Below are 24,752 nucleotides of genomic sequence, written 5' to 3'. Positions count from 1 at the left end.
TTAGTGCTGATGACTGGTCCGTCACAAAACTACCTGATCTTCTCAAAAAGATACGTTGTGTCCAGTCCAGGTGGCGCTTGTATAGACAGACCATCTATGGGAGGAAGGATGTCAGCGTTGCGCAGCAGCTGAAATCTGGTCCCGACTGAGTTCGAACCCTCCTTGGTGACAGCACCAGGCTCCAGAGAATCGAAACTGTAAAACAGGGAATAATAACAAAAATTCTGAAGACATTACAACCTTGCACAGCATCAATTCACCTCCCAAGTTTATATCAGAAGAATAACCTCATACAATTCAATAAAAATGATTTTTCACCTGAAGTGCTGGTACTGCTTGATCTGTGGCAGCGGCCTGAAGTACGGAGTCAGCCATAGCTTTCCACCAGCACTGTATTATCCTCCAGTCCAACCAGCTGTGGGATGTTGACCCCTGTCACAGTGCTGTCCTTCACAACACCAGCAATCTCAGACAAAGTGTTCACTCTGGTCTTTCGGAAGCGCTGCTTGATGAGGCCGACACACCAGTCGAGGGCAAACTTGGTGTGGCCTGTGATCAGGAAGTGAAGGTCCAGACTGTGCTGGAGATTGTGCATGGCGTTGCAGTTATCACAATTCAGGTCCACACGTGTTTCCCCAACTCCGTAGTTGGTGAAGAAATGGTGCATGTAGTTTGACTGCGCTGTTGCCTTTGCTGGATGACGTGCCTTCATCAATCAAGTAGTTGACTTGTTGTATTCCGTCACAACAAGCCACATTTGCGACGAGTTAAAAAGTAGATGGGACCTGGAAACAATAGTGCATGTGAAAACAACAAAAGAACCATAAGAGAAATTACAATGAATTGTCTCACCCCTGTCAGTCTGTCTTCACACAGTTCAGTGAAAGGTATTTGCCTCCCTCCCATATATATGAAATGTTGCTTACTTGTTGAGCAAAATCAAAGCTGTAATGCATCCTGATGTCTTTGCTTGCTGGTTCAGCAGGGGCCCCCAGAGACAACTGCAGGTCTTGACAGGTGGTTTTGCAGTCAGCAACCATCTTCTGGTAGACAGAACGCTCACTCTGAACAAGCAGGAGATGCTGCTCTTGCTTCTTCAGCTTGGCTAACTTAACAGCTTCTGGAAAATACAGAAGTAATGTGAGATCAATAAAATTAGTGCCAATCATGTTGGAGGTCAATTAAATAATCAAAATGTGTTTGCTTTACATACCAAGTGTTGTCATCGATTCCTTGTAGAGATGCCACACTGCTGCTTTTGTCACATGGGATGGCAGCAGCTTTCCACCGACGTGTTTGTGTCCTGGGTGGTGTCCTGGTAATACTATTGCATTATCCTCTGCGTAGTTATTGAAGTTCACCACTCGCTGCAAGTCCTCATGCTTCAGGTGTAACCTGTGATTGCTTGAGCCAGCTCTCTTTTTGATGAGAGGCATTAAACCATTCTCTTTGTATGACTGGTGGAGGGCAGTTAAGCATGTTCTACTGATACAATAGATGCGAAATGGCATTCTGAGAGAAAACCACTACACACAGTTCATACACGTCATGTTAGCTAGCTAACAGCAAGCTTATTAGGGATAGACATCCCGCTAGCGGGACACCAGCCTACAACATCCGATGAAATTGGAGGGCGCACAATTCAAATAAATAATCGTAATATTAAACATGCATGAACATACAAGTATCATATATAATTTAAAAGCTTAAATTCTTGTTAACTGAACTGTGTTGTCCGTTTTCTGAAAGGCTTAACGGCGAAAGCATATCATGCGATTGTCTGAGGACGGTGCCCCAAATCAACATTTTTCAACCTGCACAGGCTTCAAAAATCACACATGGCGATTAAATAAATCACTTACTTTTGAAGATCTTCCTCTGTTTGCAATCCCAAGGGTCCCAGCTACAACATGAATGGTTGTTTTGTTAGATAAAATCCTTCTTTATATCCCAAAAAGTCTGTTTAGTTGGCACCATTGATTTCAGTAATCCAAAAAGCTACTGCTAAACTTCGTTCAAACAAGTCAAATGACGTTTCTATTTATTCCTCAGGTACAATGCTACCAATTATATGCATATCCTGGCTTCTGGGCCTGAGTAACAGGCAGTTTACTTTGGGTCAGTCAAGCGGAAATGCAGGAAACTAGACCCTATCCCTATTTTTAACTTGGTCTTTTGTTTAGACATGTAGTTAGCTAGCCAGCTAAACAATTAACCATAATCCCAAACCATAGAGTACTAGCAATACAAACCGATTGTCATAGCTAAAGTTAACAAAATAGGTTCAATGTTAGCTAACATTAGGCTATAACAAAAGCTATGCAAAATTGCATTGCAAACAGTTTATACACTTAAGTTAATGTTAGCTAGCAAGCCAGCCATCTAACCTCAGCTAACAGCAAGCTTTAAATCAAATCAAATTTTATTTGTCACATACACATGGTTAGCAGATGTTAATGCGAGTGTAGCGAAATGCTTGTGCTTCTAGTTCCGACAATGCAGTAATAACCAACGAGTAATCTAACCTAACAATTCCACAACTACTACCTTATACACACAAGTGTAAAGGGATAAAGAATATGTACATAAAGATGTATGAATGAGTGATGGTACAGAACGGCATAGGCAAGATGCAGTAGATGGCATAGAGTACAGTATATGCATATGAGATGAGTAATGTAGGGTTTATAACTTGGTCTTTTGTTTAGACGTTAGCTAGCTGAACAATGAACTACAGTATAATATGGATATTTGCATACTGGAGTTTTTTAAAAGTTTTAATACGCAATACATAATTATTTTTTTTTAAACTGCGTTAGACAGGATAACCCACCCTACACATACTGACCAGCTCAAATGGACAGTAGTGTCCAGCACACTCATTATCTCAGCCAATCATGGCTAGCGGGAAGGTTGCCTACTTTTTCTGTGGCTTAACCAACTAGGCTCCTAATTTAACCATTTTATTTGTATTCGCAGATGGCATAAACGTTTGTTATTAAGGCACAGGAAAGTTCACATGTTCGAGTAGGCATTTCCGTTTTTTACATAAAAAACAAAAAGTACATTCAAACGGCTCTCCTGTGAAGTCGTGACTTGCGACATAGTTTCTTGAAACGGGTCACATGTGGAATGTGCCCTATCAGCTACTGTTTGCACCTGCAGTCTTCCCAGGGAGTGTTCAGGTTTATTTACCTAACCCGGTCTTTGGCTCAGGCCGACTTTTTCCCATTGTCGCACCATGGAGCCTGTTGCCTTCCCTTGAATGTCGTCGTTGTCCAGTATGTACGGTTAGTATCTAATTGGATTGTAGGAGAGCTCGGGCAACAGATTCAGGCTCTTTGCATTTGTTGCACAAATCCCATGCAAGTCATTGTACTTCAATTAGCATATTTCGCACATCATAAAAAAATCAATCTTTTTTTTTTTTAGCTAAACAATCTGTTATTTTGTTGTTTATTTTGTAAGGTAGAGGAATTATCTGTTTTAAAGCCTTACCAACAATATCTGCTAAAAATCTGTATGCGACTAATAATATTTGATTTGAACCTATATTGCTTAAATAACATGGTAATTCTAAATAGGGACAGATACCCTCCATTAGTTCATCAAACTAAATCACAAGGCTTAGGGGAACGGAGCATTGAAGATGGAATGGTCAATGGAGTGTATATTTCCGCTTCCTTTTACAAATGTGGTCCATTACTGTCTCTTTCTTTACCTCCCTCTCTCAGGCCGGAGCATTACAGCCCCATGCACTTCCGGCTGTGCCAACAGGTGCTGACGGCGGTGCAAAAGCTGGCCAGGGAATCGGGCGGCGGCATGGCCCGGGAGACCTGGGAGGTGCTGCTGCTCTTCCTGCTGCGAATCAACGACACCCTGCTGGCCCCGCCCACAGTTGGAGGTCAGCCAACTGGAACAGACGCAATTAGAGTACTTTTTGTAGTGTTGTGGGGCAATTCCTCACATCCACTTCTGTGACATTTTAGTCTTCCATTGATATCATACCATGACCAATATGTGGACATTAGGATTCGCTGCATAATCTTTTTAGATGCAAATGACGATGTAGTGTGGGAGCATTTTTCCCCACCTAGACATTTTGGATGATGCATATTCATCCTTACTCCACCCTGTCCCCCATCCCCCAACTCGCTCAGGTGGGATAGCGGAGAAGCTGGCTGAGAAGCTGATCAGCGTGCTGTTTGAGGTGTGGTTCCTGGCCTGCATGCGCTGCTTCCCCACACCGCCCTACTGGAAGACGGCCAGGGAGATGCTGGCCAACTGGAGGCACCACCCCCCCGTGGTGGAGCAGTGGAGCAAGGTCATCGCCGCCCTCACCTCCAGGTAGCCACACCACAACAAGAACAGTGGTTGCCAACCCTGGGATTGCAGGCTTTTGTTTAAGCTCAGTCGCTAAACATGATTAGCTTTTTTAAACAATGTGAGTGGACTTATTGGACACCTTCAGGTAAGACCAAATTAATTGGATAACAGGCTGTAGGATTTTTTCCTGTCAACCACTAACCTGTGTTTTCTACAAGCACATGGAGTATCCAGCCAAATAGAAAATCAGCCAGCCAGAATCCCCTCAGGTGGTTAAGACAAGCCGCTGGTACATTCTAATGCCTTGATTCCATACGAAATACACAGTGAAATGATTGAATTGGGTTTACTGGTTTTACCTCCCAGATTGGAAAAATGAGTTGTATGAATTCAGTGTATTGTTTGTTGTTTTGGATATTGTTTAGGCCTATACTGTATGATCAGGACAATTTTCTGGATGTTTTTAAATTTTTTACCTTTAACCTGTTTTCTCTTGATTAGAATGATCTAATTTACACACTAAGTAGTCAAAACCCTATGCTATGACACACCAAATTGAGATCAGGTGCATCCAATTTACTTTGATCATCCTTGAGATGTAACTAAAACTTGATTGGAGTCCACATGTGGCCAATTAAATTGTTTGGACATGATTTCGAAGGAAACGCACCTGTCTATATAAGTCTAAGGAACTGTCCGTAGATCTCGGAGACAGAATTGTGACGAGCCATCTATCTGGGAAAGGGTATAAAACGATTTCTAGAGTGTTGTACGTTTCCAAGAGCACAGTGGTCTCCATAATTGGGAAATGGAAAAAATATGAAACTACACAGACTGCCTAGAGCTGGCCGTCCGACCAAACTGAGCAATAAGGACCTTGGTCAGGGAGGTGACCACTGACCACTCTGACAGAACCACAGAGTTCATTCAAGTACAACCGCATCTACAGCACTAACCCAATCTGGCCTTTTTGGGAGAGTGGCCAGACAGAAGCAACTCTTGAGAAAAAGGCACATGCCAGCATACCTGGAGTTTGCAAAAAGGCATGTGAATGACTTCGAGCACAATGGAAAAGATTCTGTGGTCTGATGAAATAAAAATTGAACTCTTTGGCCTAAATGCAAAGTGTTGTCTGGAGAAAACCATGAACAATTAATCACCCATCGAACACCTTTCCTACCGTAAAGCATGGTGGTGGCACATCATACTATGGGGATGATTTTCAGCGGCAGGCACTGAGAGACTGGTAAGGATAGAGGGAACAATGAATGCAGCCAAATACAGGCAAATCCTTGATAACCTTCTTCAGAGTGCAAATGACCTCCGACTGGGGGCGAAGATTTACGTTCCAACAGGACAATAACCCCAAGCATACAGCCAAAGCAACACTGAAATGGCTTCAGAACAAGAATGTGAAACTCCTTGAGTGACCCAGCCAAAGCCCAGACTTGAATCCCATTGAACATATGTGGAAAGACTTGAAGATTGCTGTTCACTGCCGTTCCCCATCTAATTTAACAGAGCTTGAGAAAATCTGCAAGGAAGAATTGGAGAAAATCCCCAAATCCAGATGTGCAAAACTGATACACACCCAACATGACTCAAAGCTGTAAAGTATTGACTTAAATAAATGAGATATTTCTGTGTTTCACTTTCAAGACATTTGTAAACATTTCTAAAATCATGTTTTCACTTTGTCAATGGATTTAATCCCTTTTGAATTCAGGCTTGTAACACAACAAAATGTGGAATAAGTCGAGGGCTGTGAGTAGTTTCTGAAGGCACTGTACACATACATGCAGGAATATTTATAAACTAAAGTATTTGATAATGGATTATTAGCTGATTATACGCACAAATTAATATCAAGCATTAATTATGTAAATGTATTCATAAGATTCATTAAATGTTCTGTTTTGGCACAGACTGTTGCGGTTCACCTACGGTCCATCCTTCCCTCCGTTCAAAGTCCCAGATGAGGACGCCAACATGATCCCTACTGAGATGGACAACGACTGTGTGGCTCAGACCTGGTTCCGTTTTCTTCACATGCTGAGGTGAGTCCCACGGAACTAGCTATATGTATATGTGTGGCACATTATAGGAGGTATTGCTGTTCAAATCTATACTGTATTCTGTGTAATTGCTCCCCGATGAAATAGTATAACTTTCTTCAATCATCATTTAAGAAACTTATCCTGGAAGTAACTTATTGGGTCTTTTTGATGAAGAACATACAAAAAAATACATAAAATCAAAGAAACTGATCTGAAAATGATTCTAGACTCTTAATGGACCTCCAAATTTGTAACCTAAAGATCTTAGGCTACATCAATTTAACTGTTACTCTCTAGCAGTTGTTTTTGGCTAGGTTGTGGAGAGAAAGAACATATTACTTTACCTAAAGACTTTGGGAAATCCAGCCCAGTACCAATGTTTTTGCACCCCTATGCTAACAGTCCCCTCTACCTCTCTTCCTCTTGCAGTAACCCGGTGGACCTTAGCAACCCGCTGACGGTCAGCTCTACGCCAAAGTTCCAGGAGCAACTGCTGGGGGTGAGCGGCGTGCCCCAAGAGGTGATCCAGCAGCATCCCTGTCTCAATCAGCTGCCCCAGATCTTCTTCAGGGCCATGCGGGGGGTCAGCTGCCTGGTGGATGCCTTCCTGGGTAAGACTATCTCACTTTATCATTTTTTTTCTCTCCATTGCATATAATGTTACATTTGACTTTGGCCCTGTCCAGAGACAACCCCCAGCACTTTCCCCTAGGCACTTCATGTAGATCTGGTCCTGTATTCAAGAAACCGTTCAGAGTAGGAGTGCTGATCTAGGATCAGTTTAGCCTCATAGATTGTAATGAATAAGATTACATGGACAGGGGGACCTGATCGTAGATCAGCACTCCTTCTATGAGACTCTTTTTGAATACGGGCCCTGAAAAAATTGGATAGGTATGGTAGTGGTTCCTTCTTCCATAAGAGGCTGGAGATTTTGCCCTGTTGCTTGAACCTATCCAATACTTTCATATCCTCATGTTTTGCTGGATCACATCTGACTAAGAGGCCACGTATATGTTTCCTTCTGGCTAGGTGTCGGACTCGCAAAGAGAGAGATTAGAGAGAAACTGCCTTATGGTACTCAAACTTCAGCATTCAATTCAGGAGTCAAAGGGTTTAGATTTTGTGGACATTGATAATGTGAAGAAAATAAAAACATCAAGCAGACCTCCCTGCATTTTTGCCCCATACTTTATCTAAGCACTGTCACAGTGAAGGCTATATACCTCCCTAAACCTCTTGAAATCCCCATGTTTAATGAAACGGCAGCGCAATGCCACTTTGATTTTTCTTTTGGTTAATGTATCGGTTTTCATTTTGTAAATCACAAACTAGTATTAGCTATGTGGCCAATTGTGTTCTACAGTGCCCAAACACACAGAATGTCTCTAATAAATACCAAACATGGCTTGAGTTGTTGAACAGTCATTTAGCCCAATAACTAACCCTCCATTTTGTGTTTCTGCTTCAGCTTTTGTTATTTTTCTTTCTTCTTTCCCAGAAACACCACTAGTGGTGTCTCCTAGGACCAATATACGTGACAAACTTCCCCCTCTAGGTACACTATTAAACCAGATCTAACCCAATGAAATCCAATCACTAACATTATGTATATACCAAACAAGATTCCCTATAGTGTGGTGCCACACTTCTACAGTCACAAAAATAACCTATTCATACACATCTAGGAAAAACATATTATTCACTGTGTCAGAGGGACAAGCTGTGAAGCTGTTTTGATTCTTAATTTTGATCGATGGCCGTGTCAGCTGCCAAAATAATTGGTCAATTTTGTCTTGGTTGGTTGGTTGGTTGGTTGGTCGGTCTGTGCTGTGCTTTGACCACTGTCTTTCCTTCAGGTTTCGCTGTGTCTAGGAACAACATCAGAGAAAGGCTTCCCTCCATGCCCTCCTATTGTACTCCATAGTAGTGTGCTCCCAACCAATCATAAAGGGAGCTGAAGCATTTTGTTAGATTTGCTGGGGCTTGCAAAAATCTGACTGTGGTGAAGCTAGCTGGTGCGTGCACTTAGTGGCTGTGTCCAAATCAATTGAATCCATAATCACTATCAGGACAGCAGTGATAAATGGTCTCAATCCTGAAAACCTCTCTTCTCTACCCCTGTATTTCTTGTTATTTTTTACATACAGTGCCTTCAGAAAGTATTCACACCACTCAACTTTTTCCACATTTGTTGTGTTAAAATGTTGGATTAAAATTGATTTAATTGTCATTTCTAGTCAACGAGCTACACAATACAAATGTCGAATTGGAAAAAAAACGTCTCAAATGTATGAAAAAAACTATCGTATTCAACCTCCAATACATGTTAGAATCATCTTTTGGCAGCAATTACAGTTGTGAATCTTTCTGGGGAAATCTCTAAACACTTTCCACACCTGAATTGTGCAACATTTGCCCATTTATTCTTCAAGCTCTGTCAAATTGGTTGTTGATCATTGCCGTACAACCATTTTCATGTCTTGCATATATTTTGAAGCAGATTTAAGTCAAAACTAACTTGGCCACTCAAGAATATTCGCTGTCTTGTAAGCAACTCGTGTGTAGATTTGGACTTGTTTTAGGTTATTGTCCTACTGAAAGGTGAAGTCATCTCCCAGTGTCTGGTGGAAAGCAGACTGAACCTGGTTTGCCTCTAGGATTTTGCCTATGCTTAGCGCCATTCCGTTTCTTTTTTATCCTGAAACTCCTCGGTCCTTAACGAGAACGAGCATACCCATAACATGATGCAGCCACCGCCATGCTTGAAAATATGGAGTGGTACTCGGTAATGTGTTATCAGTGTGGACAGTAAGGGAACAGTAAGAACAGTTGAAGTCGGAAGTTTACATACACCTTAGTCAAATACTTTTAAACTCAGTTTTTCACAATTCCTGACATTGAATCCTAATAAAAATTATTTGTCTTAGGTCAGTTAGGATCACCACTTTATTTTAAGAATGCGAAATGTCAGTATAATAGTAGAATTATTTCAGCTTTTATTTCTTTCATCACATTCCCAGTGGGTCATAAGTTTACATACATTAAATTAGTATTTGGTAGCATTGCCTTTCAATTGTTTAACTTGGGTCAAACGTTTCGGGTAGCCTTCCACAAGCTTCCCACAATAAGTTGGGTGAATTTTGGCCCATTCCTCCTGACAGAGCTGGTGTAATTGAATCAGGTTTGTAGGCCTCCTTGCTCGCACAAGCTTTTCAGTTCTGACCACAAATTTTCTATGGGATTGAGCTCAGGGCTTTGTGATGGCCACTCCAATACCTTAACTTTGTTGTCCTTAAGCCATTCTGCCACAACTTTGGAAGTATGCTTGGGGTCATTGTCCATTTGGAAGACCCATTTACGACCAAGCTTTAACTTCCTGACTGATGCCTTGAGATGTTGCTTTCAATATATCCACATTTTCTTTCCTCATGATGCCATCTATTTTGTGAAGTGCTCCAGTCCCTCCTGCAGCAAAGCACCCCACAACATGATACTGCCACCTCTGTTCTTCACGGTTGGGATGGTGTTCTTCGGCTTGCAAGAATCCCCCTTTTTCCTCCAAACATAACGATGGTCATTATGGCCAAACAGTTCTATTTTTGTTTCATCAGACTAGAGGACATTTCTCCAAAAAGTACAATCTTTGTCCCCATGTGCAGTTGAAAACCGTAGTCTGGCTTTTCTATGGCGGTTTTGGAGCAGTGCCTTCTTCCTTGCTGAGCTGCATTTCAGGTTATGTCGACATAGGACTCGTTTTATTTTGCACTTTTCGCACCAAAAGTACGTTCATCTCTAGGAGACAGAACTCGTCTCCTTCCTTAGCAGTATGAAGGCTGCGTGGTCCCATGGTGTTTATACTTGCGTACTATTGTTTATACAGATGAACGTGGTACCTTCAGGCGTTTGGAAATTGCTCCCAAGGATGAACCAGACTTGTGGAGGTCTACATTTCTGAGGCTGATTTCTTTTGATTTTCCCATGATGTCAAGCAAAGAGGCACTGAGTTTGAAGGTAGGCCTTGAAATGCATCCACGGGTACACCTCCAATTGACTCAAATGATGTCAATTAGCCTATCAGAAGCTTCTAAAGCCGTGATATAATTTTCTGGAATTTTCCAAGCTGTTTAAAGGCACAGTCAACTTAGCGTATGGAAACTTCTGACCAACTGGAATTGTGACACAGTGAATTAGAAGTGAAATAGTCTGTCTAAACAATTGTTGGAAAATGTCCTAACCGACTTGCCAAAACTATAGTTCGTTAACAAGAAATTTGTGGAGTGGTTGAAAAAATTGTTTTAATGACTCCAACCTAAGTGCACGTAAACTTCCGACTTCAACTGTATATGTTTGATAGGCTATGCCAAGCTTCTGAATAAGTGAACTGTTGTCAATCAAAATTGGTCGTCAAGGCAATGAAGTGTAAATGTGAATCTTTTTCTCTGTAGATTTTTATTTTCAATGTTCCTTTATCTGTGGTGAGTATCTTGCAACAAAGAAGACATCCATCCATGTGAGATGGCTTGTGCATTTTAGGCTGTTTTTTTTCTGTCTGTGGAGGAAAGGAGAAACACAAAAATTACACGCTGCCGACATTGACGTCGGGAAACAGGCTGTGATTGGTTGTTACTGTTTTCACTTCAAACACTTGAATGTCCTCTGCCTCGTTCCTTCTCTCTCTCCCTCAGGTGTCTCCCGTCCCCGGTCGGACAGTGCCCCGCCCACCCCTGTCAACAGACTGAGCATGCCACCGCCCACCACCAACACCACGCCCCCTCACAACCGTCGCCACAAACCCACAGGGGTCACAAAGACGGCCAGTAAAACCTCAACGGTAGACTTCATACCTTTGCAAATAATGTTTTTTCCAATGTTTAAAAAAATGAGCAAATGTTAATGTGACTGAATATTCCTATTTTTACTGTGTCAGTTTGATAGTTAATTTAATAAATTCCTGGTTATCTACCACCCCCCTCCCCTACCCACCCAGGCAAGCATAACACACCAACCCAAAGTGTCCCACCAGCCTTCCTCCACCTCCCCCCTGTCCAGCCCCAACCAGACCAGCTCGGAGCCCCGGCCGCTGCCTGCCCCCACCAGGCCCAAGGTCAACAGTGTCCTCAACCTTTTTGGCCAGTGGCTTTTTGACGCCGCGCTGGTGCACTGCAAGCTCCACGCAGGCCTGAGCCGGGACAACAGCATGACTGGTAAGGCAAGGGTCAGAGGTTAAGGGTCAACAATTGGTCAAAAACGGGTTTGACTAGAATTGTGGTGTACTGTACTCCATAGTCTAAAGAGTCTTCCTCTCCTTTATTGTAGCCTCTTCTTTAGCTTTGACAAATGTGTTCAGCATCGAACATTCATATTTTTTTATATTTTTTATTATTATTTAACCTTTATTTAACTAGGCAAGTCAGTTAAGAACAAATTCTTATTTTCAATGACGGCCTAGGAACAGTGGGTTAACTGCCTGTTCAGGGGCAGAACGACCGATTTGTACCTTGTCAGCTCGGGGATTTGAACTTGCAACCTTCCGGTTACTAGTCCAACGCTCTACCCTGTGCCTTCGGAAAGTACTCAGACCCCTTGACTTTTTCCACATTTTGTTACGTTACATCCTTATTCTAAAATGGATTAAAAACTAAAAATCCTCAATCTGCACACGATACCCCATTATGACAAAGCAAAAACTGTTGTTTAGACATTTTTGTAAATGTATAAAAATAAAAAAATAAACTTATTTCAATACAGTGGGCCAAAAAAGTATTTAGTCAACCACCAATTGTGCAAGTTCTCCCACTTAAAAAGATGAGAGAGGTCTGTAATTTATCATAGGTACACTTCAACTATGACTGACAAAATGAGAGAAAGAAATCCAGAAAATCATATTGTAGGATTTTTTAATGAATTTATTTGCAAATTATGGTGGAAAACAAGTATTTGGTCACCTACAAACAAGCAAGATTTCTGGCTCTCACAGACCTGTAACTTATTCTTTAAGAGGCTGTGCAGCAACGCTCCCCATCCAACCTTACAGAGCTTGAGAGGATCTGCAGAGAAGAATGGGAGAAACTCCCCAAATACAGATGTGCCAAGCTTGTAGCGTTGTACCCCAGAAAACTCAAGGCTGTAAAAACTCCCATAGGTGCTTCAACCAAGTACTGAGTAAAGGGTCTAAATACTTTACGTAAATAAAATATTTCAGGTTTTTTATTATTATTTTTTATTTATTCTAAAAACCTGTTTTTGCTTTGTCATTATGGGGTATTGTGTGTAGTTTTTTTTGGGGGGGGGGGGGGCAATTTAATCATTTTTAGAATAAGGCTGTAATTTTAGAATAACCCCCCCCCAAAAAATGATTTAATGTTTTATTATTATTATTATTAAATTATTAACAAATCATTGTAATCAAAATAGGCAGCTCCACGAGAGATCACTTTCTCCTAAACAGTATGGTCACTGTCGAGACCATAGGTGCTGAAAATGGTCTGCAGTCTGCAGTTTTTTGAAACAAGTTATTTTTTTCATTTCACTTCACCAATTTCGGATATTTTGTGTATGTCCATTTCATGAAATCCAAATAAAAATACATTTTAATTCCAGGTTGTAAGGCAACAAAATAGGAAAAATCCCAAGGGGGGGTGAATAATTTTGAAAGGCACTGTATTATATGTGTCATGTCATACCTAGTTTTAATGTCTTCACTGTTATTCAACAATGTAGAAAATAAATAAAAAACCTTGAATTTCGCTACACCCGCAATAACATCTCTTATACACATGTGATGTGACAAATTAAAATTTGATTTGTGTCCAAACTTGTCTGGTACTGTATATTGATTACCATCAACATTATTTTTTCATTATAATACTTGTGTATCTGTGTTTGATTATTACATTTCTTGCTGGGCTTGATGTGGGTATTTCAATTAATTCCTTTTGTTGGTAGATTTTTAAATAAAAAAAGTCTTATCGCTATGTTATTGTATGTTCACAAGATTCGATTCTCTCTAACTTCACCAGACAGCCGCTGTGCTCTGCTCTGTGACCCTGAATGTCAGATTTAGTGGTAATTTGATCTGACTGGTGTCTGTGGTGCGATTGCCTCCTTTGCACATGAAAAGGGCTTGAATGTGTTGTGCGGCTCCCTGAACACTTGGCTTTTCCAGTCATAAAAGTTGCCGACCCCTAATCTAGGCTGTTGCATTTTTCGTTAGATTTCATTGTCTTCTGGTTTTAGTTTTAAGTTTTCTATCTTTGTTGACACTGATGTTTAGAGCACTTAGAAATATCACTATGAAAGTCCTGAAAACAAAACAAAGAACCATTTGAGAAATTGAACCACGAATAAGACTTCATCATATCACTGCTGTTCTTTGATTTGTTTCCCATTTTTTTTTCTATTTTGCAGCTACATTTGTCCAAATTCTTCTTTCTTGTAAGTAGGAATACAAGCTTCCCGTACCTTTTTTTTTTTTTTTTACTTGCAGTTTTCCTGTATTTGATTGGCATTTTTTGTTTGTGCCCATTGTCATCGCCACTGAGTCGTTATTAGGTTGCCAGGGGATGTATTCATTAGGCAGGAAGAAAACAGATGGAAACAAGGAGAGGGAATACCAGAACCGGTCTGATAAGAAACACTTGTTTTCGTATTCCGTAGCAAAACATTTTCTATGCTCTAATGAATACGACCCTGAACTTGCCGGTCCCAAACCACCCCCCATTCTGCCTGGAATCAAACTGACCTGCTACACCTGGATCATACCCATGTAATCTCCTCCCCAAAGGATCTCGCACACTAATACTTATTTAAAAAAAAAAAAAAAAAAGTTTTTCTGCCGTAGCTTTCTTTGCTCCTCAGTTGATGACCTTGAATTTGTGTGTACTGTATGTTACACATGTATGTGGTGGATGTCTGTTCCATATATTTGTGCTATATATCGTGCCTCGTGTGAACTTCCAAGGAGCTAATAAGTAGACATTGCAAACTGAATTTTGCCATTGATGAGAAAATATATTCACCTGTATCAGCTCTTTGTGGGCTGCTACACAGAGCTCACAAAGAGGCTGCTGTGTGTTTTACATCTATTTTTGGCTCAGAAAACATAATGAAACTTTGCGTAATCCAAATCGGTTATTGTCGGCAGAGCAAAATGCCCAGGAGAAGTATTGTAAATGCTCCCTTTCAAATCGTGTGGGGTGCAATCCAAATGGCATCCTGTTCCTTATTAAGTGCACTATTTTTGACTGGGTCTCTCTCTGTCCTCTCTCTTTTCTACCCCCACCCTCCTTCACCCCCTCCATTCGTGTCCTCTCTCCCTTATTTCTACTCCCCCCCTCTTCCTATGAACCCCCTTCTCACTCTCGCTCTCTCTCTCGCCAGCCCTGGCCACTCAGACAGGTGTGGAGCTGAGGAGGAAGGGCTCCCAGATGTCCACAGATACCATGGTGTCCAATCCCATGTTCGACGCCAACGAGTTCCCCGACAACTACGAGTCGGGCCGGGCCGAGGCCTGTGGAACCCTCTGTAGGATCTTCTGCAGCAAGAAGACTGGCGAGGAGATACTGCCCGTTTATCTGTCCAGGTACCTACATGTTTTACCGTGATACATTCAAAGCAGAAAGGCAATATACAGTGCCTTGCGAAAGTATTCGGCCCCCTTGAACTTTGTGACCTTTTGCCACATTTCAGGCTTCAAACATAAAGATATAAAACTGTATTTTTTTGTGAAGAATCAACAACAAGTGGGACACAATCATGAAGTGGAACGACATTTATTGGATATTTCAAACTTTTTTAACAAATCAAAAACTGAAAAATTGGGCGTGCAAAATTATTCAGCCCCTTTACTTTCAGTGCAGCAAACTCTCTCCAGAAGTTCAGTGAGGATCTCTGTATGATCCAATGTTGACCTAAATGACTAATGATGATAAATACAATCCACCTGTGTGTAATCAAGTCTCCGTATAAATGCACCTGCACTGTGATAGTCTCAGAGGTCCGTTAAAAGCGCAGAGAGCATCATGAAGAACAAGGAACACACCAGGCAGGTCCGAGATACTGTTGTGAAGAAGTTTAAAGCCGGATTTGGATACAAAAAGATTTCCCAAGCTTTAAACATCCCAAGGAGCACAGTGCAAGCGATAATATTGAAATGGAAGGAGTATCAGACCACTGCAAATCTACCAAGACCTGGCCGTCCCTCTAAACTTTCAGCTCATACAAGGAGAAGACTGATCAGAGATGCAGCCAAGAGGCCCATGATCACTCTGGATGAACTGCAGAGATCTACAGCTGAGGTGGGAGACTCTGTCCATAGGACAACAATCAGTCGTATATTGCACAAATCTGGCCTTTATGGAAGAGTGGCAAGAAGAAAGCCATTTCTTAAAGATATCCATAAAAAGTGTTGTTTAAAGTTTGCCACAAGCCACCTGGGAGACACACCAAACATGTGGAAGAAGGTGCTCTGGTCAGATGAAACCAAAATTGAACTTTTTGGCAACAATGCAAAACGTTATGTTTGGCGTAAAAGAAACACAGCCCATCACCCTGAACACACCATCCCCACTGTCAAACATGGTGGTGGCAGCATCATGGTTTGGGCCTGCTTTTCTTCAGCAGGGACAGGGAAGATGGTTCAAATTGATGGGAAGATGGATGGAGCCAAATACAGGACCATTCTGTAAGAAAACCTGATGGAGTCTGCAAAAGACCTTAGACTGGGACGGAGATTTGTCTTCCAACAAGACAATGATCCAAAACATAAAGCAAAATCTACAATGGAATGGTTCAAAAATAAACATATCCAGGTGTTAGAATGGCCAAGTCAAAGTCCAGACCTGAATCCAATCGAGAATCTGTGGAAAGAACTGAAAACTGCTGTTCACAAATGCTCTCCATCCAACCTCACTGAGCTCGAGCTGTTTTGCAAGGAGGAATGGGAAAAAAATTCAGTCTCTCGATGTGCAAAACTGATAGAGACATACCCCAAGCGACTTACAGCTGTAATCGCAGTAAAAGGTGGCGCTACAAAGTATTAACTTAAGGGGGCTGAATAATTTTGCACGCCCAATTTTTCAGTTTTTGATTTGTTAAAAAAGTTTGAAATATCCAATAAATGTCGTTCCACTTCATGATTGTGTCCCACTTGTTGTTCATTCTTCACAAAACAATACATTTTATATCTTTATGTTTGAAGCCTGAAATGTGGCAAAAGGTCGCAAAGTTCAAGGGGGCCGAATACTTTCGCAAGGCACTGTAGTAGTATTATATAAATATTATTTTTAAATGAGTGCCCAAATCTCCACAGATTACGTGTTTTATTTTTGTAAGTATACTGAACAAAAATATAAAAGCAACATGGAATGTGTTGGTACCATGTTTCATGATCTGAAATAAAAGATCCCAGAAATGTTCCATACTCACAAAAAGCCTATTTCTCTCAAATTTTGTGAACAAATTTGTTTACTTCCCTGTTAGTATTTCTCCTTTGCAAGATAATCCATCCACCTGACAGGTGTGGCATATTCAGAAACTGATTAAATAGCATGATCATTACTCAGGTACACCTTGTGCTGGGGACAATAAAAGGCCACTCTAAAATGTGCAGCTTTGTCACACAACACAATGCCACAGATGTCTCAAGTTGAGGGAGTGTTCATTTGGCATGTTTGACTGCAGGAATATCCACCAGAGCTATTGCCAGATAATTTTATGTTAATATCTCTACCATAAGCCGCCTCCTATGTTGTTTTAGAGAATTTGGCAGTACGGCCAACAGGCCTCACAACTAACCACGCCAGCCCAGGATCTCCACATCCAGCTTCTTCACCTGCGGGATGGTCTGAGACCAGCCACCCGGACAGCTGATGAAACTGGGTTTGCACAACTGAAGAATTTCTGCACAAACTCTCAGAAACCGTCTCACGGAAGCTCATCTGCGTGCTTATCGTCCTCACCAGGGTCTTGACCTGACTGCAGTTTGGCGTTGTAATTGACTTTAGTGGGCAAATGCTCACCTTCGTTGGCCACTGGCACACTGGAGAAGTGTGCTCTTCACTGATGAATCCCGGTTTCAACTGTACCGGGCAGATGGCAGACTGTGTATGGTGTTGTATGGGCAAGCGGTTTGCTGACATCAACGTTGTGAACAGAGTGTCCTGTGGAAGGTTTATGGTATGGGCAGGCATAAGCTACTGACAACTAACACAATTGCATTTTATCGAAGGCAATTTTTATTTTGTTGAACTATTTATTTAACTAAGTAAGTCAGTTAAGAACAAATTCTTATTTACAATGACGGTCTACACCGACCAATCTCGGACTACGCTGGGTCAATTGTGCGCCGCCCTATGGGACTCCCAATCATGGCCGGTTGTGATACAGCCTGGATTCGAACCAGGGTGTCTGTAGTGATGCCTCTAGTGCTGAGATGCAGTGTCTTATCTTAGACCGCTGCACCACTCGGGAGCCCCACTTGAATGCACGGAGGTACCGTGACAAAACCCTGAGGCCCATTGTCGTGCCATTCATTCAACATATGCATATCTGCATTCCCAGTCATGTGAAATCCATAGATTCATTTATTTATTTCAATTTCCTTACAATGAACTGTAACTCAGTACAATCTGTGAATTTGTTGCATGTTGCATTTATATTTTAGTTCAGTGTAGTAATATAGTTAACATGCTAAAATGTTAAAAGCACGTATATCCTACCAACGGGACATTAAAAATTGTAATATCTTATGTTTCACTGAGTCGTGGCTGAACGATGACATTATTAGCATAAATCAGGTGGGTTACACACTGCATTCGCAAGATAGAACAGCAGCCTCTGGTAAGACAAGGGGTTGGCAGACTATGTATATTTGTATACCTCAGCTTGTGCACGATATCTAAGGAAGTCTCAAGATTTTGCTTGCCTGAGGTAGTGTGGTCTACAGCTTATCATGAGATACTCGATCTACAGAGTTTATCTGTATTTTTCGTAGCTGTCAACACACCACCACAGACCGATGCTGGCACTAAGACAGCACTCAATGAGCTGTAAATCGCCATAAGCAAACAGGAAAACACTCATCCAGAGGCGGCGCTCCTAGTGGCCAGGGATTTTAATGCAGGGAAACTTAAGTCTGTTTTACCTCATTTCTATCAGCAAGTTAAATGTGCAACCAGAGGGGGAAAAAACTCTAGACCACCTTTACTCCACACACAGAGATGTGTACAAAGCTCACCCTCGCCCGCCATTTGGCAAATCTGACCATAATTATATCCTCCTGATTCCTGCTTACAAGTAAAAATTAAAGCAGGAAGCACTAGTGACTTGGTCAATAAAAAAGTGGTCAGAAGAAGCAGATGCTAAGCTACAGGACTGTTTTGCTAGCACAGACTGGAATATGTTCTGGGATTCTTCCGATGGCATTGAGGAGTACACCACTGAGCTAAGGGGCTAGAGCTGCCGCTTTCAAGTAGCTTTAAGATATCCCGCTATGCCCTCCGGCGAACCATCAAACAGGCAAAACATCAAGACTAAGATTGGATGAGCGTCGGAGCCGTTGTAGTATGTGGCTGGGCTTGCAAACTATTAGACCACAAAGGGAAGCACAGCCGAGAGCTTCCCATTGACGCAAGCCTACCAGACGAGCTAAATTACTTCTATGTTCGCTTCGAGACAAGTAACACTGGAACATGCATGAGAGCATCAGCTCTTCTGGACGGCCGTGTGATCACGCTCTCCGCAGCGGATGCGAGTAAGACCTTTAAACAGGTTAACATTCACAAGGCCGCAGGGCCAAACAGATTACCAGGACGTGTACTCCAAGCATGCGCTGACCAACTGGCAAATGTCTTCACTGACATTTTCAGTGAAGACAGTACAGACTCTCCCTGTCTGAGTCTGCAATACTAACATGTTTCAAGCAGACCACCATATTCAATGTGCCCAAGAAAACGAAGGTAACTGACCCTAAATGACTACCGACTCGTGGCACTCACGTCTCTATCCATTATCATTGTCCCAGAAACGCTAGATCCACTCCAATTTGCATTCCGCCCCAACAGATCCACATATTACGAAATCTCTATTGCACTCCACACTGCCCTTTCACACCTGGACAAAAGGAACACCTATGTGAGAATGCTATTCATTGACTACAGCTCAGCATTCAACACCATAGTGCCCTCAAAGCTCATCACAAAGCTAAGGGACCCTTGGACTAAACACCTCCCTCTGCAACTGGAGCCTGGACTTCCTGACGGGCCGCCCCCAGGTGGTAAGGGTAGGTAACAACACATCCGCCAAGCTGATCCTTAGCATGAGGGCCACTAAAGGGTGCGTGCTCAGTCCCCTCCTGTACTCCCTGTTCACTCATGACTGCAAGGCCAGGCATGACTCCAACACCATCATTAAGTTTTCCGATGACACAACAGTGGTAGGCCTGATCACCAACGACGAGACAGCATATAGGGAGGAGGTCAGAGACCTGGCCGTGTGGTGACAGGACAACAACCTCTCCCTCAAATTAATCAAGACTAAGGAGGATTGTGGACTACAGGAAAATGAGGACCGAGCATGACCCATTCTCATCGACGGGGCTGTAGTGGAGCAGGTTGAGAGCTTCAAGTTCCTTGTTGTCCACATCACCAACAAACTAACATGGTCCAAGCACACCAAAACAGTCGCGAAGAGGGCACAACAAAACCTATTTCCCCTACGGGAGACTGAAAAGATTTGTCATGGGTCCTCAGATCCTCAAAAGGTTATACAGCTGCACCATCGAGAGCATCCTGACTGATTGTATCACTACCTGGTATGGCAACTGTTCAGCCTCTGACTGCAAGGCACTACAAAGGGTTGTGCGTACAGCTCAGTACATCACTGGGGCCAAGCTTCCTGCCTTCCAGGACCTCTATATCAGGCGGTGTCAGAGGAAGGCCCTAAAAATGTCAGACTCCAGCCACCTTAGTCATAAACCTTTCTCTCTGCTCCCGCACGGGAGGTGGTACCGGCGAGCCAAGTCTATGTCCAAGAGGCTTCTAAACAGCTTCTACCCCCAAGCCATAAGACTACTGAACATCTAATCAAATGGCTACCCAGACTACTTGCAAATGGCTAACCAGACTACTATAACGTTTCTAAATATGTGTTCCCCTTTTCCACAGCTTTTCCAAGCACGTGTTCTAGCTTCAGACTGACTCCTCCGGTCTCTTTCCTCCCCCAGGTTCTACATGGTTCTGATCCAGGGCCTCCAGATCTCCGACTACATCTGCCGACCGGTGCTGGCCAGCATCATCCTCAACTCCTCAGCCCTCTTCTGCTCCGATATTAAGGGCATTAATGTGGTGGTCCCCTACTTCATCTCAGCCCTGGAGAACGTCCTCCCTGACCGGTGAGGAATGCACCGTCTATATTTGGTGTGCTTGCTGAAAGAACACTTATTCCCCATACTTCTCATTATTCTGCACTCTCCTGCGCTGACACCACTTGTACTGCTTGTAAGAAACGAAATTACAACAAACGGTTCGGTACAAGATTTGTTACTTTCGGTTCTTCTATTAAATGTCTCACGCCATACACTGAATGACAGGATCAAGTCTGTCTAGTAATTTGTCGACCAGGCCAGTAATGTTTCAGCACATTTGGTGTTCTAGTTAGACATTTATGTGCTCTGTCACAATCTGCCATAGAAAACTGCTAGTGTCGCTTCCTGGTCAGCACTGCATTGTTTAGATTACACTTGGAAAAAGCTATAATTGAGCAATATGATTGGCCATTCATTCAAACACCATCACGCGAGTCACAATTTAATAAGCTGTACATGAGTTGATGCATTCAACACAGCACACAGGATCTGTCCAGACTAGCAACACTTTCAATTATTAATATATTAGCAACTTAGGAATAGGCTCCAGAAAGACGCTTAGCATTCGTCTTGGCTACTGTAGCCAGATCATAGAGATGGACAGAGGACTCTAGTTCCCAAAATACATTTTTAGAATGGGCTGAAACCCGTATGGGTTAAGGAAGGATCACATGATTCCATCCAGGTCATCAGGAGGCTGGGCTCCAGACAGTGACAATAAAGTTGTATTTTGCGACCCATTAACTTGGCTGTGCGAGTTAAATGTTTTCTAATTGGTCGCATCGGCGCGAGCTGCACATTCTACATGGTCACCTCACTTCAAACGTTCTATTATTTTAGGAGGCTAAAACCATGATTTGGTCAAACAGTAATGTGCGTTATCCTTATGATTCCTGTAATGAAAGTCTCTGCCCTGCGGCTGTTTCACTCAGGCCTGCTGCTGTGATGAGTGCCACTCTCTTCCTCTCCCCCCACTGCATTTGTAGGCTATGACTGTTCAAAATCCTTTTGGAGGAAAAAAATACAGCTTTGGAAGCAACTACTGTTGTCACTGTATTTATTTCTATAGCAACTATTTTACAACCAAGATATTTGATATGGCTTCGAAATACGCAACAGCCTTTGCAAGTCCATAGGACTCATTGGGTAGTAGGCTACAAATGAAAAGTTTTAAGACCTTTCATTTTCTGTTAGATTAATACATGGCTACCAGCAGTGGGTATTATGTTTAGCGTTAGCGATACAGTTAATGTGTTTTGAGTTTCCACTTACTCGTGGTGAATTGGCCCCAAATAAATTAGCCTATGATATCGGTGCCCATAAAGATATAAGCAAATTCATCTCTATTGAACAAAATATTCAGATAATTCTGGAGCCCTATTTTGACAGAGCAAAATGTTTCCGTTGACATCATTGGTGTGCATCGTGTGATTTGAACCAATTTTGAGTAGGCATTGCCTACTAATTGGTTGATGTCATTGGAATCACTTACCTACAATCTTTACTACAAAACATAAATGTTCTATTTTCACATATGTTGATGTTAGGGTGGTGCCGGAGATGATGAATATAAAGTTGACATTTTTTAATAAATTTCCCTTTAAAAATATCTTATTAAAGGGCAACGTAATTCTTTGTAATTTGACACAAAAATGTATGTAATTAATACAATATTCAAAAGAATATAGTAATGCTGAATATTACACAGATGTTTAATACACACCATAATGACCAAATGTAGCCAATGAATAGCTACATATAGAGAGACAGCATGCCAACCTTTGGCTAATAAGCATTTATTTTTGTGGTTTATTTTGTTATCGAGTATCATGATACTTAACCTGGTATCAGTATTGAAGCACAATTCTGGTATCGTGGCATCACTGCTGCTTGTACAGCTGACGCAAGCACACAGAAATGTACCTTGTCTAATTAGTCGTATGATGTTTGAACGACAGTTCAAGTCAAATGGTCTTTCTATTTCTGTGTTAAGGACATCTGCATGCATAAGGAATGCGGTTTTGACCAGAATGGACTTTTTTAGCCCTTAGGGTGAAGTATGCCGCCTTTTGTATGTTTGTCTCTTAGTGTCACGCAAGGGAAATGCCCAGAAATTAACATTAAAAAACGGTATATGCTTAAAACAAGCTCAAATGTTAATGTAAGCATTTGTTTGAGGAGTTTTATCAGTGTACGCTTGGTGTTGGTTAAACATGGTATCTGACTGCTGTATCTTTTGAATGTTTGACATTTGAGTTAAGTTAACTTGTTCTTTCCTCCCCCCCAGAGAGCTGTCAAAGTTTAAGACATACGTGAACCCCACTGACCTGAGGAGAGCCTCCATTAACATCCTGTTGTCCATGCTGCCTCTGCCACACCACTTTGGCAAGGTCAAGTCAGAGGTAAACCTGTTAATTATAAGAGAGTTTAAATGGACATCACACTTCAAAATTGAAATTAGAATCACACCATCGGTTGTGTAGAGACCTCTAATATGCTTCATATCAACCCTAAATACATGGAAAATAATAGCATAAAATTAGGAAATTATATAGCTTTTATATTTAACATTCAATTTCGATTGAGGCGTGTAGATGGACTTGGACTGTTCTGACTCTGTTTTAGTTGATCATTTGCAATGCCCTGTAATTCTGAGGTCGCCTAAATGCAAAGTAACCCTTGTGTATTATTTGTATGTTCCAGGTGCTCTTGGAGGGCAAGTTTAGCAATGATGACAACTCGCTGCACGACAAGGCCGTCACCTTCCTCTCCTTCAAGCTGCGATTGGTCAACATCCTGATAGGAGCGCTACAGACGGAGACGGACCCCACCAATACGCAGATGATCCTGGGTGAAGTTGATCTCAATTTTATCTGCAGCAATTTCTTTTACTTTGATTGTTTACACTGAAAACTGTGTTATACATTAAATGTATTATTTTGTAATTTGGCATCTTTCTCTTTTAAGTAATACAGAATCAATGAATTGTAATAACTATTCCATAACTACAATGGAATGACTAAAGGCCTTTTTTCTGTACAGGTGCCATGCTCAACATTGTCCAAGACTCTGCTCTCCTGGAGTCCATCGGTGCCCAAGCGGAGGTGGTAAGAACTAATAATTTTGTACTCCACGCTGTAGAAGCGCTCACCCAACTAGAAAGAAATGTTTAAATACGGTAAACTTAACTACACGTGTAGCTAAGAGAGATCGTTAAAAAAGAGATGTGACCTTTATTGAACAATGGAAGACCCTTGAGGTTAGAAACCTCTTATGGGGGCAACCTGGCAAGAGGTCATCAATAAATCAGTATTTAAAGGATATTTTACTCAAACATTTTTTTAACATTTATTTTGTTCATTAGTCCACTGTTTATCCCCAAAAAGGTTTAGGGGACCAGTGGACTTATGAACAAAATGCTTTTTGATGAAAATCTCCCTTTTAATCATCTGAGCAGACTATGACCCCTGAACATTCTAATGCCACCCCAATAGGGCAGTGTGGATGGCAGCCATGCTCTGGCTAAAAGCCACAGCAGGAACAACAGTGGCATCAGCAACGCCAGCGGGGGCAGCTCTGAGGCCACCACCCCCGACAGCGAGAGGCCCGCCCAGGCCCTCCTCAGAGACTACGGTGAGCCCCTTCGAGGACGCACTCATGAGCCCTTTTTCCAAAATCCTGACCTGGGTTAATTGGCAAAATTGTCCCAGGGAAGTTCAATCATGCGCACCTGAAGAATCTTAAAAGGAAACAAATTATATTTGGACCTAGGTGTGCCAAAAATCAACCAACCGTCAGCCCTTCCTTGTTAGTAGCTCTGAAGATGAGGCCTTTCTTGACTAGTGTAACAAGCTAGACGTGCGCAATGTAAAATCAGAAATGTTTTTGTAGTTTTGAATGTTGACACTGTGTTTTCACCTTTTTCATTCCGGTCAGCCATGCTTTAATTGTATAGTGGACATATATGACGTTGACTAAAGGTGATTCCATGATGAACCAAAAAT

General features: G+C 41.9%; 1 protein-coding gene across 1 annotated transcript in view; it reads left to right on the top strand.

Annotated features, from left to right (window-relative positions):
- Window positions 1-24,752, top strand: part of LOC115142833 (ral GTPase-activating protein subunit beta-like) — an 80,564-nt gene that overhangs the window by 19,518 nt on the left and 36,294 nt on the right. The window contains 15 exon segments of the mRNA XM_065001651.1: window positions 3,735-3,904; window positions 4,161-4,347; window positions 6,252-6,383; window positions 6,813-6,994; window positions 7,416-7,460; window positions 7,885-7,941; window positions 8,243-8,299; window positions 11,072-11,217; window positions 11,374-11,590; window positions 14,766-14,967; window positions 20,608-20,775; window positions 23,036-23,150; window positions 23,452-23,599; window positions 23,791-23,855; window positions 24,243-24,381. Coding sequence (XP_064857723.1) covers window positions 3,735-3,904; window positions 4,161-4,347; window positions 6,252-6,383; window positions 6,813-6,994; window positions 7,416-7,460; window positions 7,885-7,941; window positions 8,243-8,299; window positions 11,072-11,217; window positions 11,374-11,590; window positions 14,766-14,967; window positions 20,608-20,775; window positions 23,036-23,150; window positions 23,452-23,599; window positions 23,791-23,855; window positions 24,243-24,381 — 2,030 coding nt within the window.

The sequence above is a fragment of the Oncorhynchus nerka genome, linkage group LG15, assembly GCF_034236695.1.
Source record: "Oncorhynchus nerka isolate Pitt River linkage group LG15, Oner_Uvic_2.0, whole genome shotgun sequence".
Lineage (NCBI taxonomy): Eukaryota > Metazoa > Chordata > Actinopteri > Salmoniformes > Salmonidae > Oncorhynchus > Oncorhynchus nerka.
This window is presented reverse-complemented; position numbering and strand designations above follow the sequence as displayed.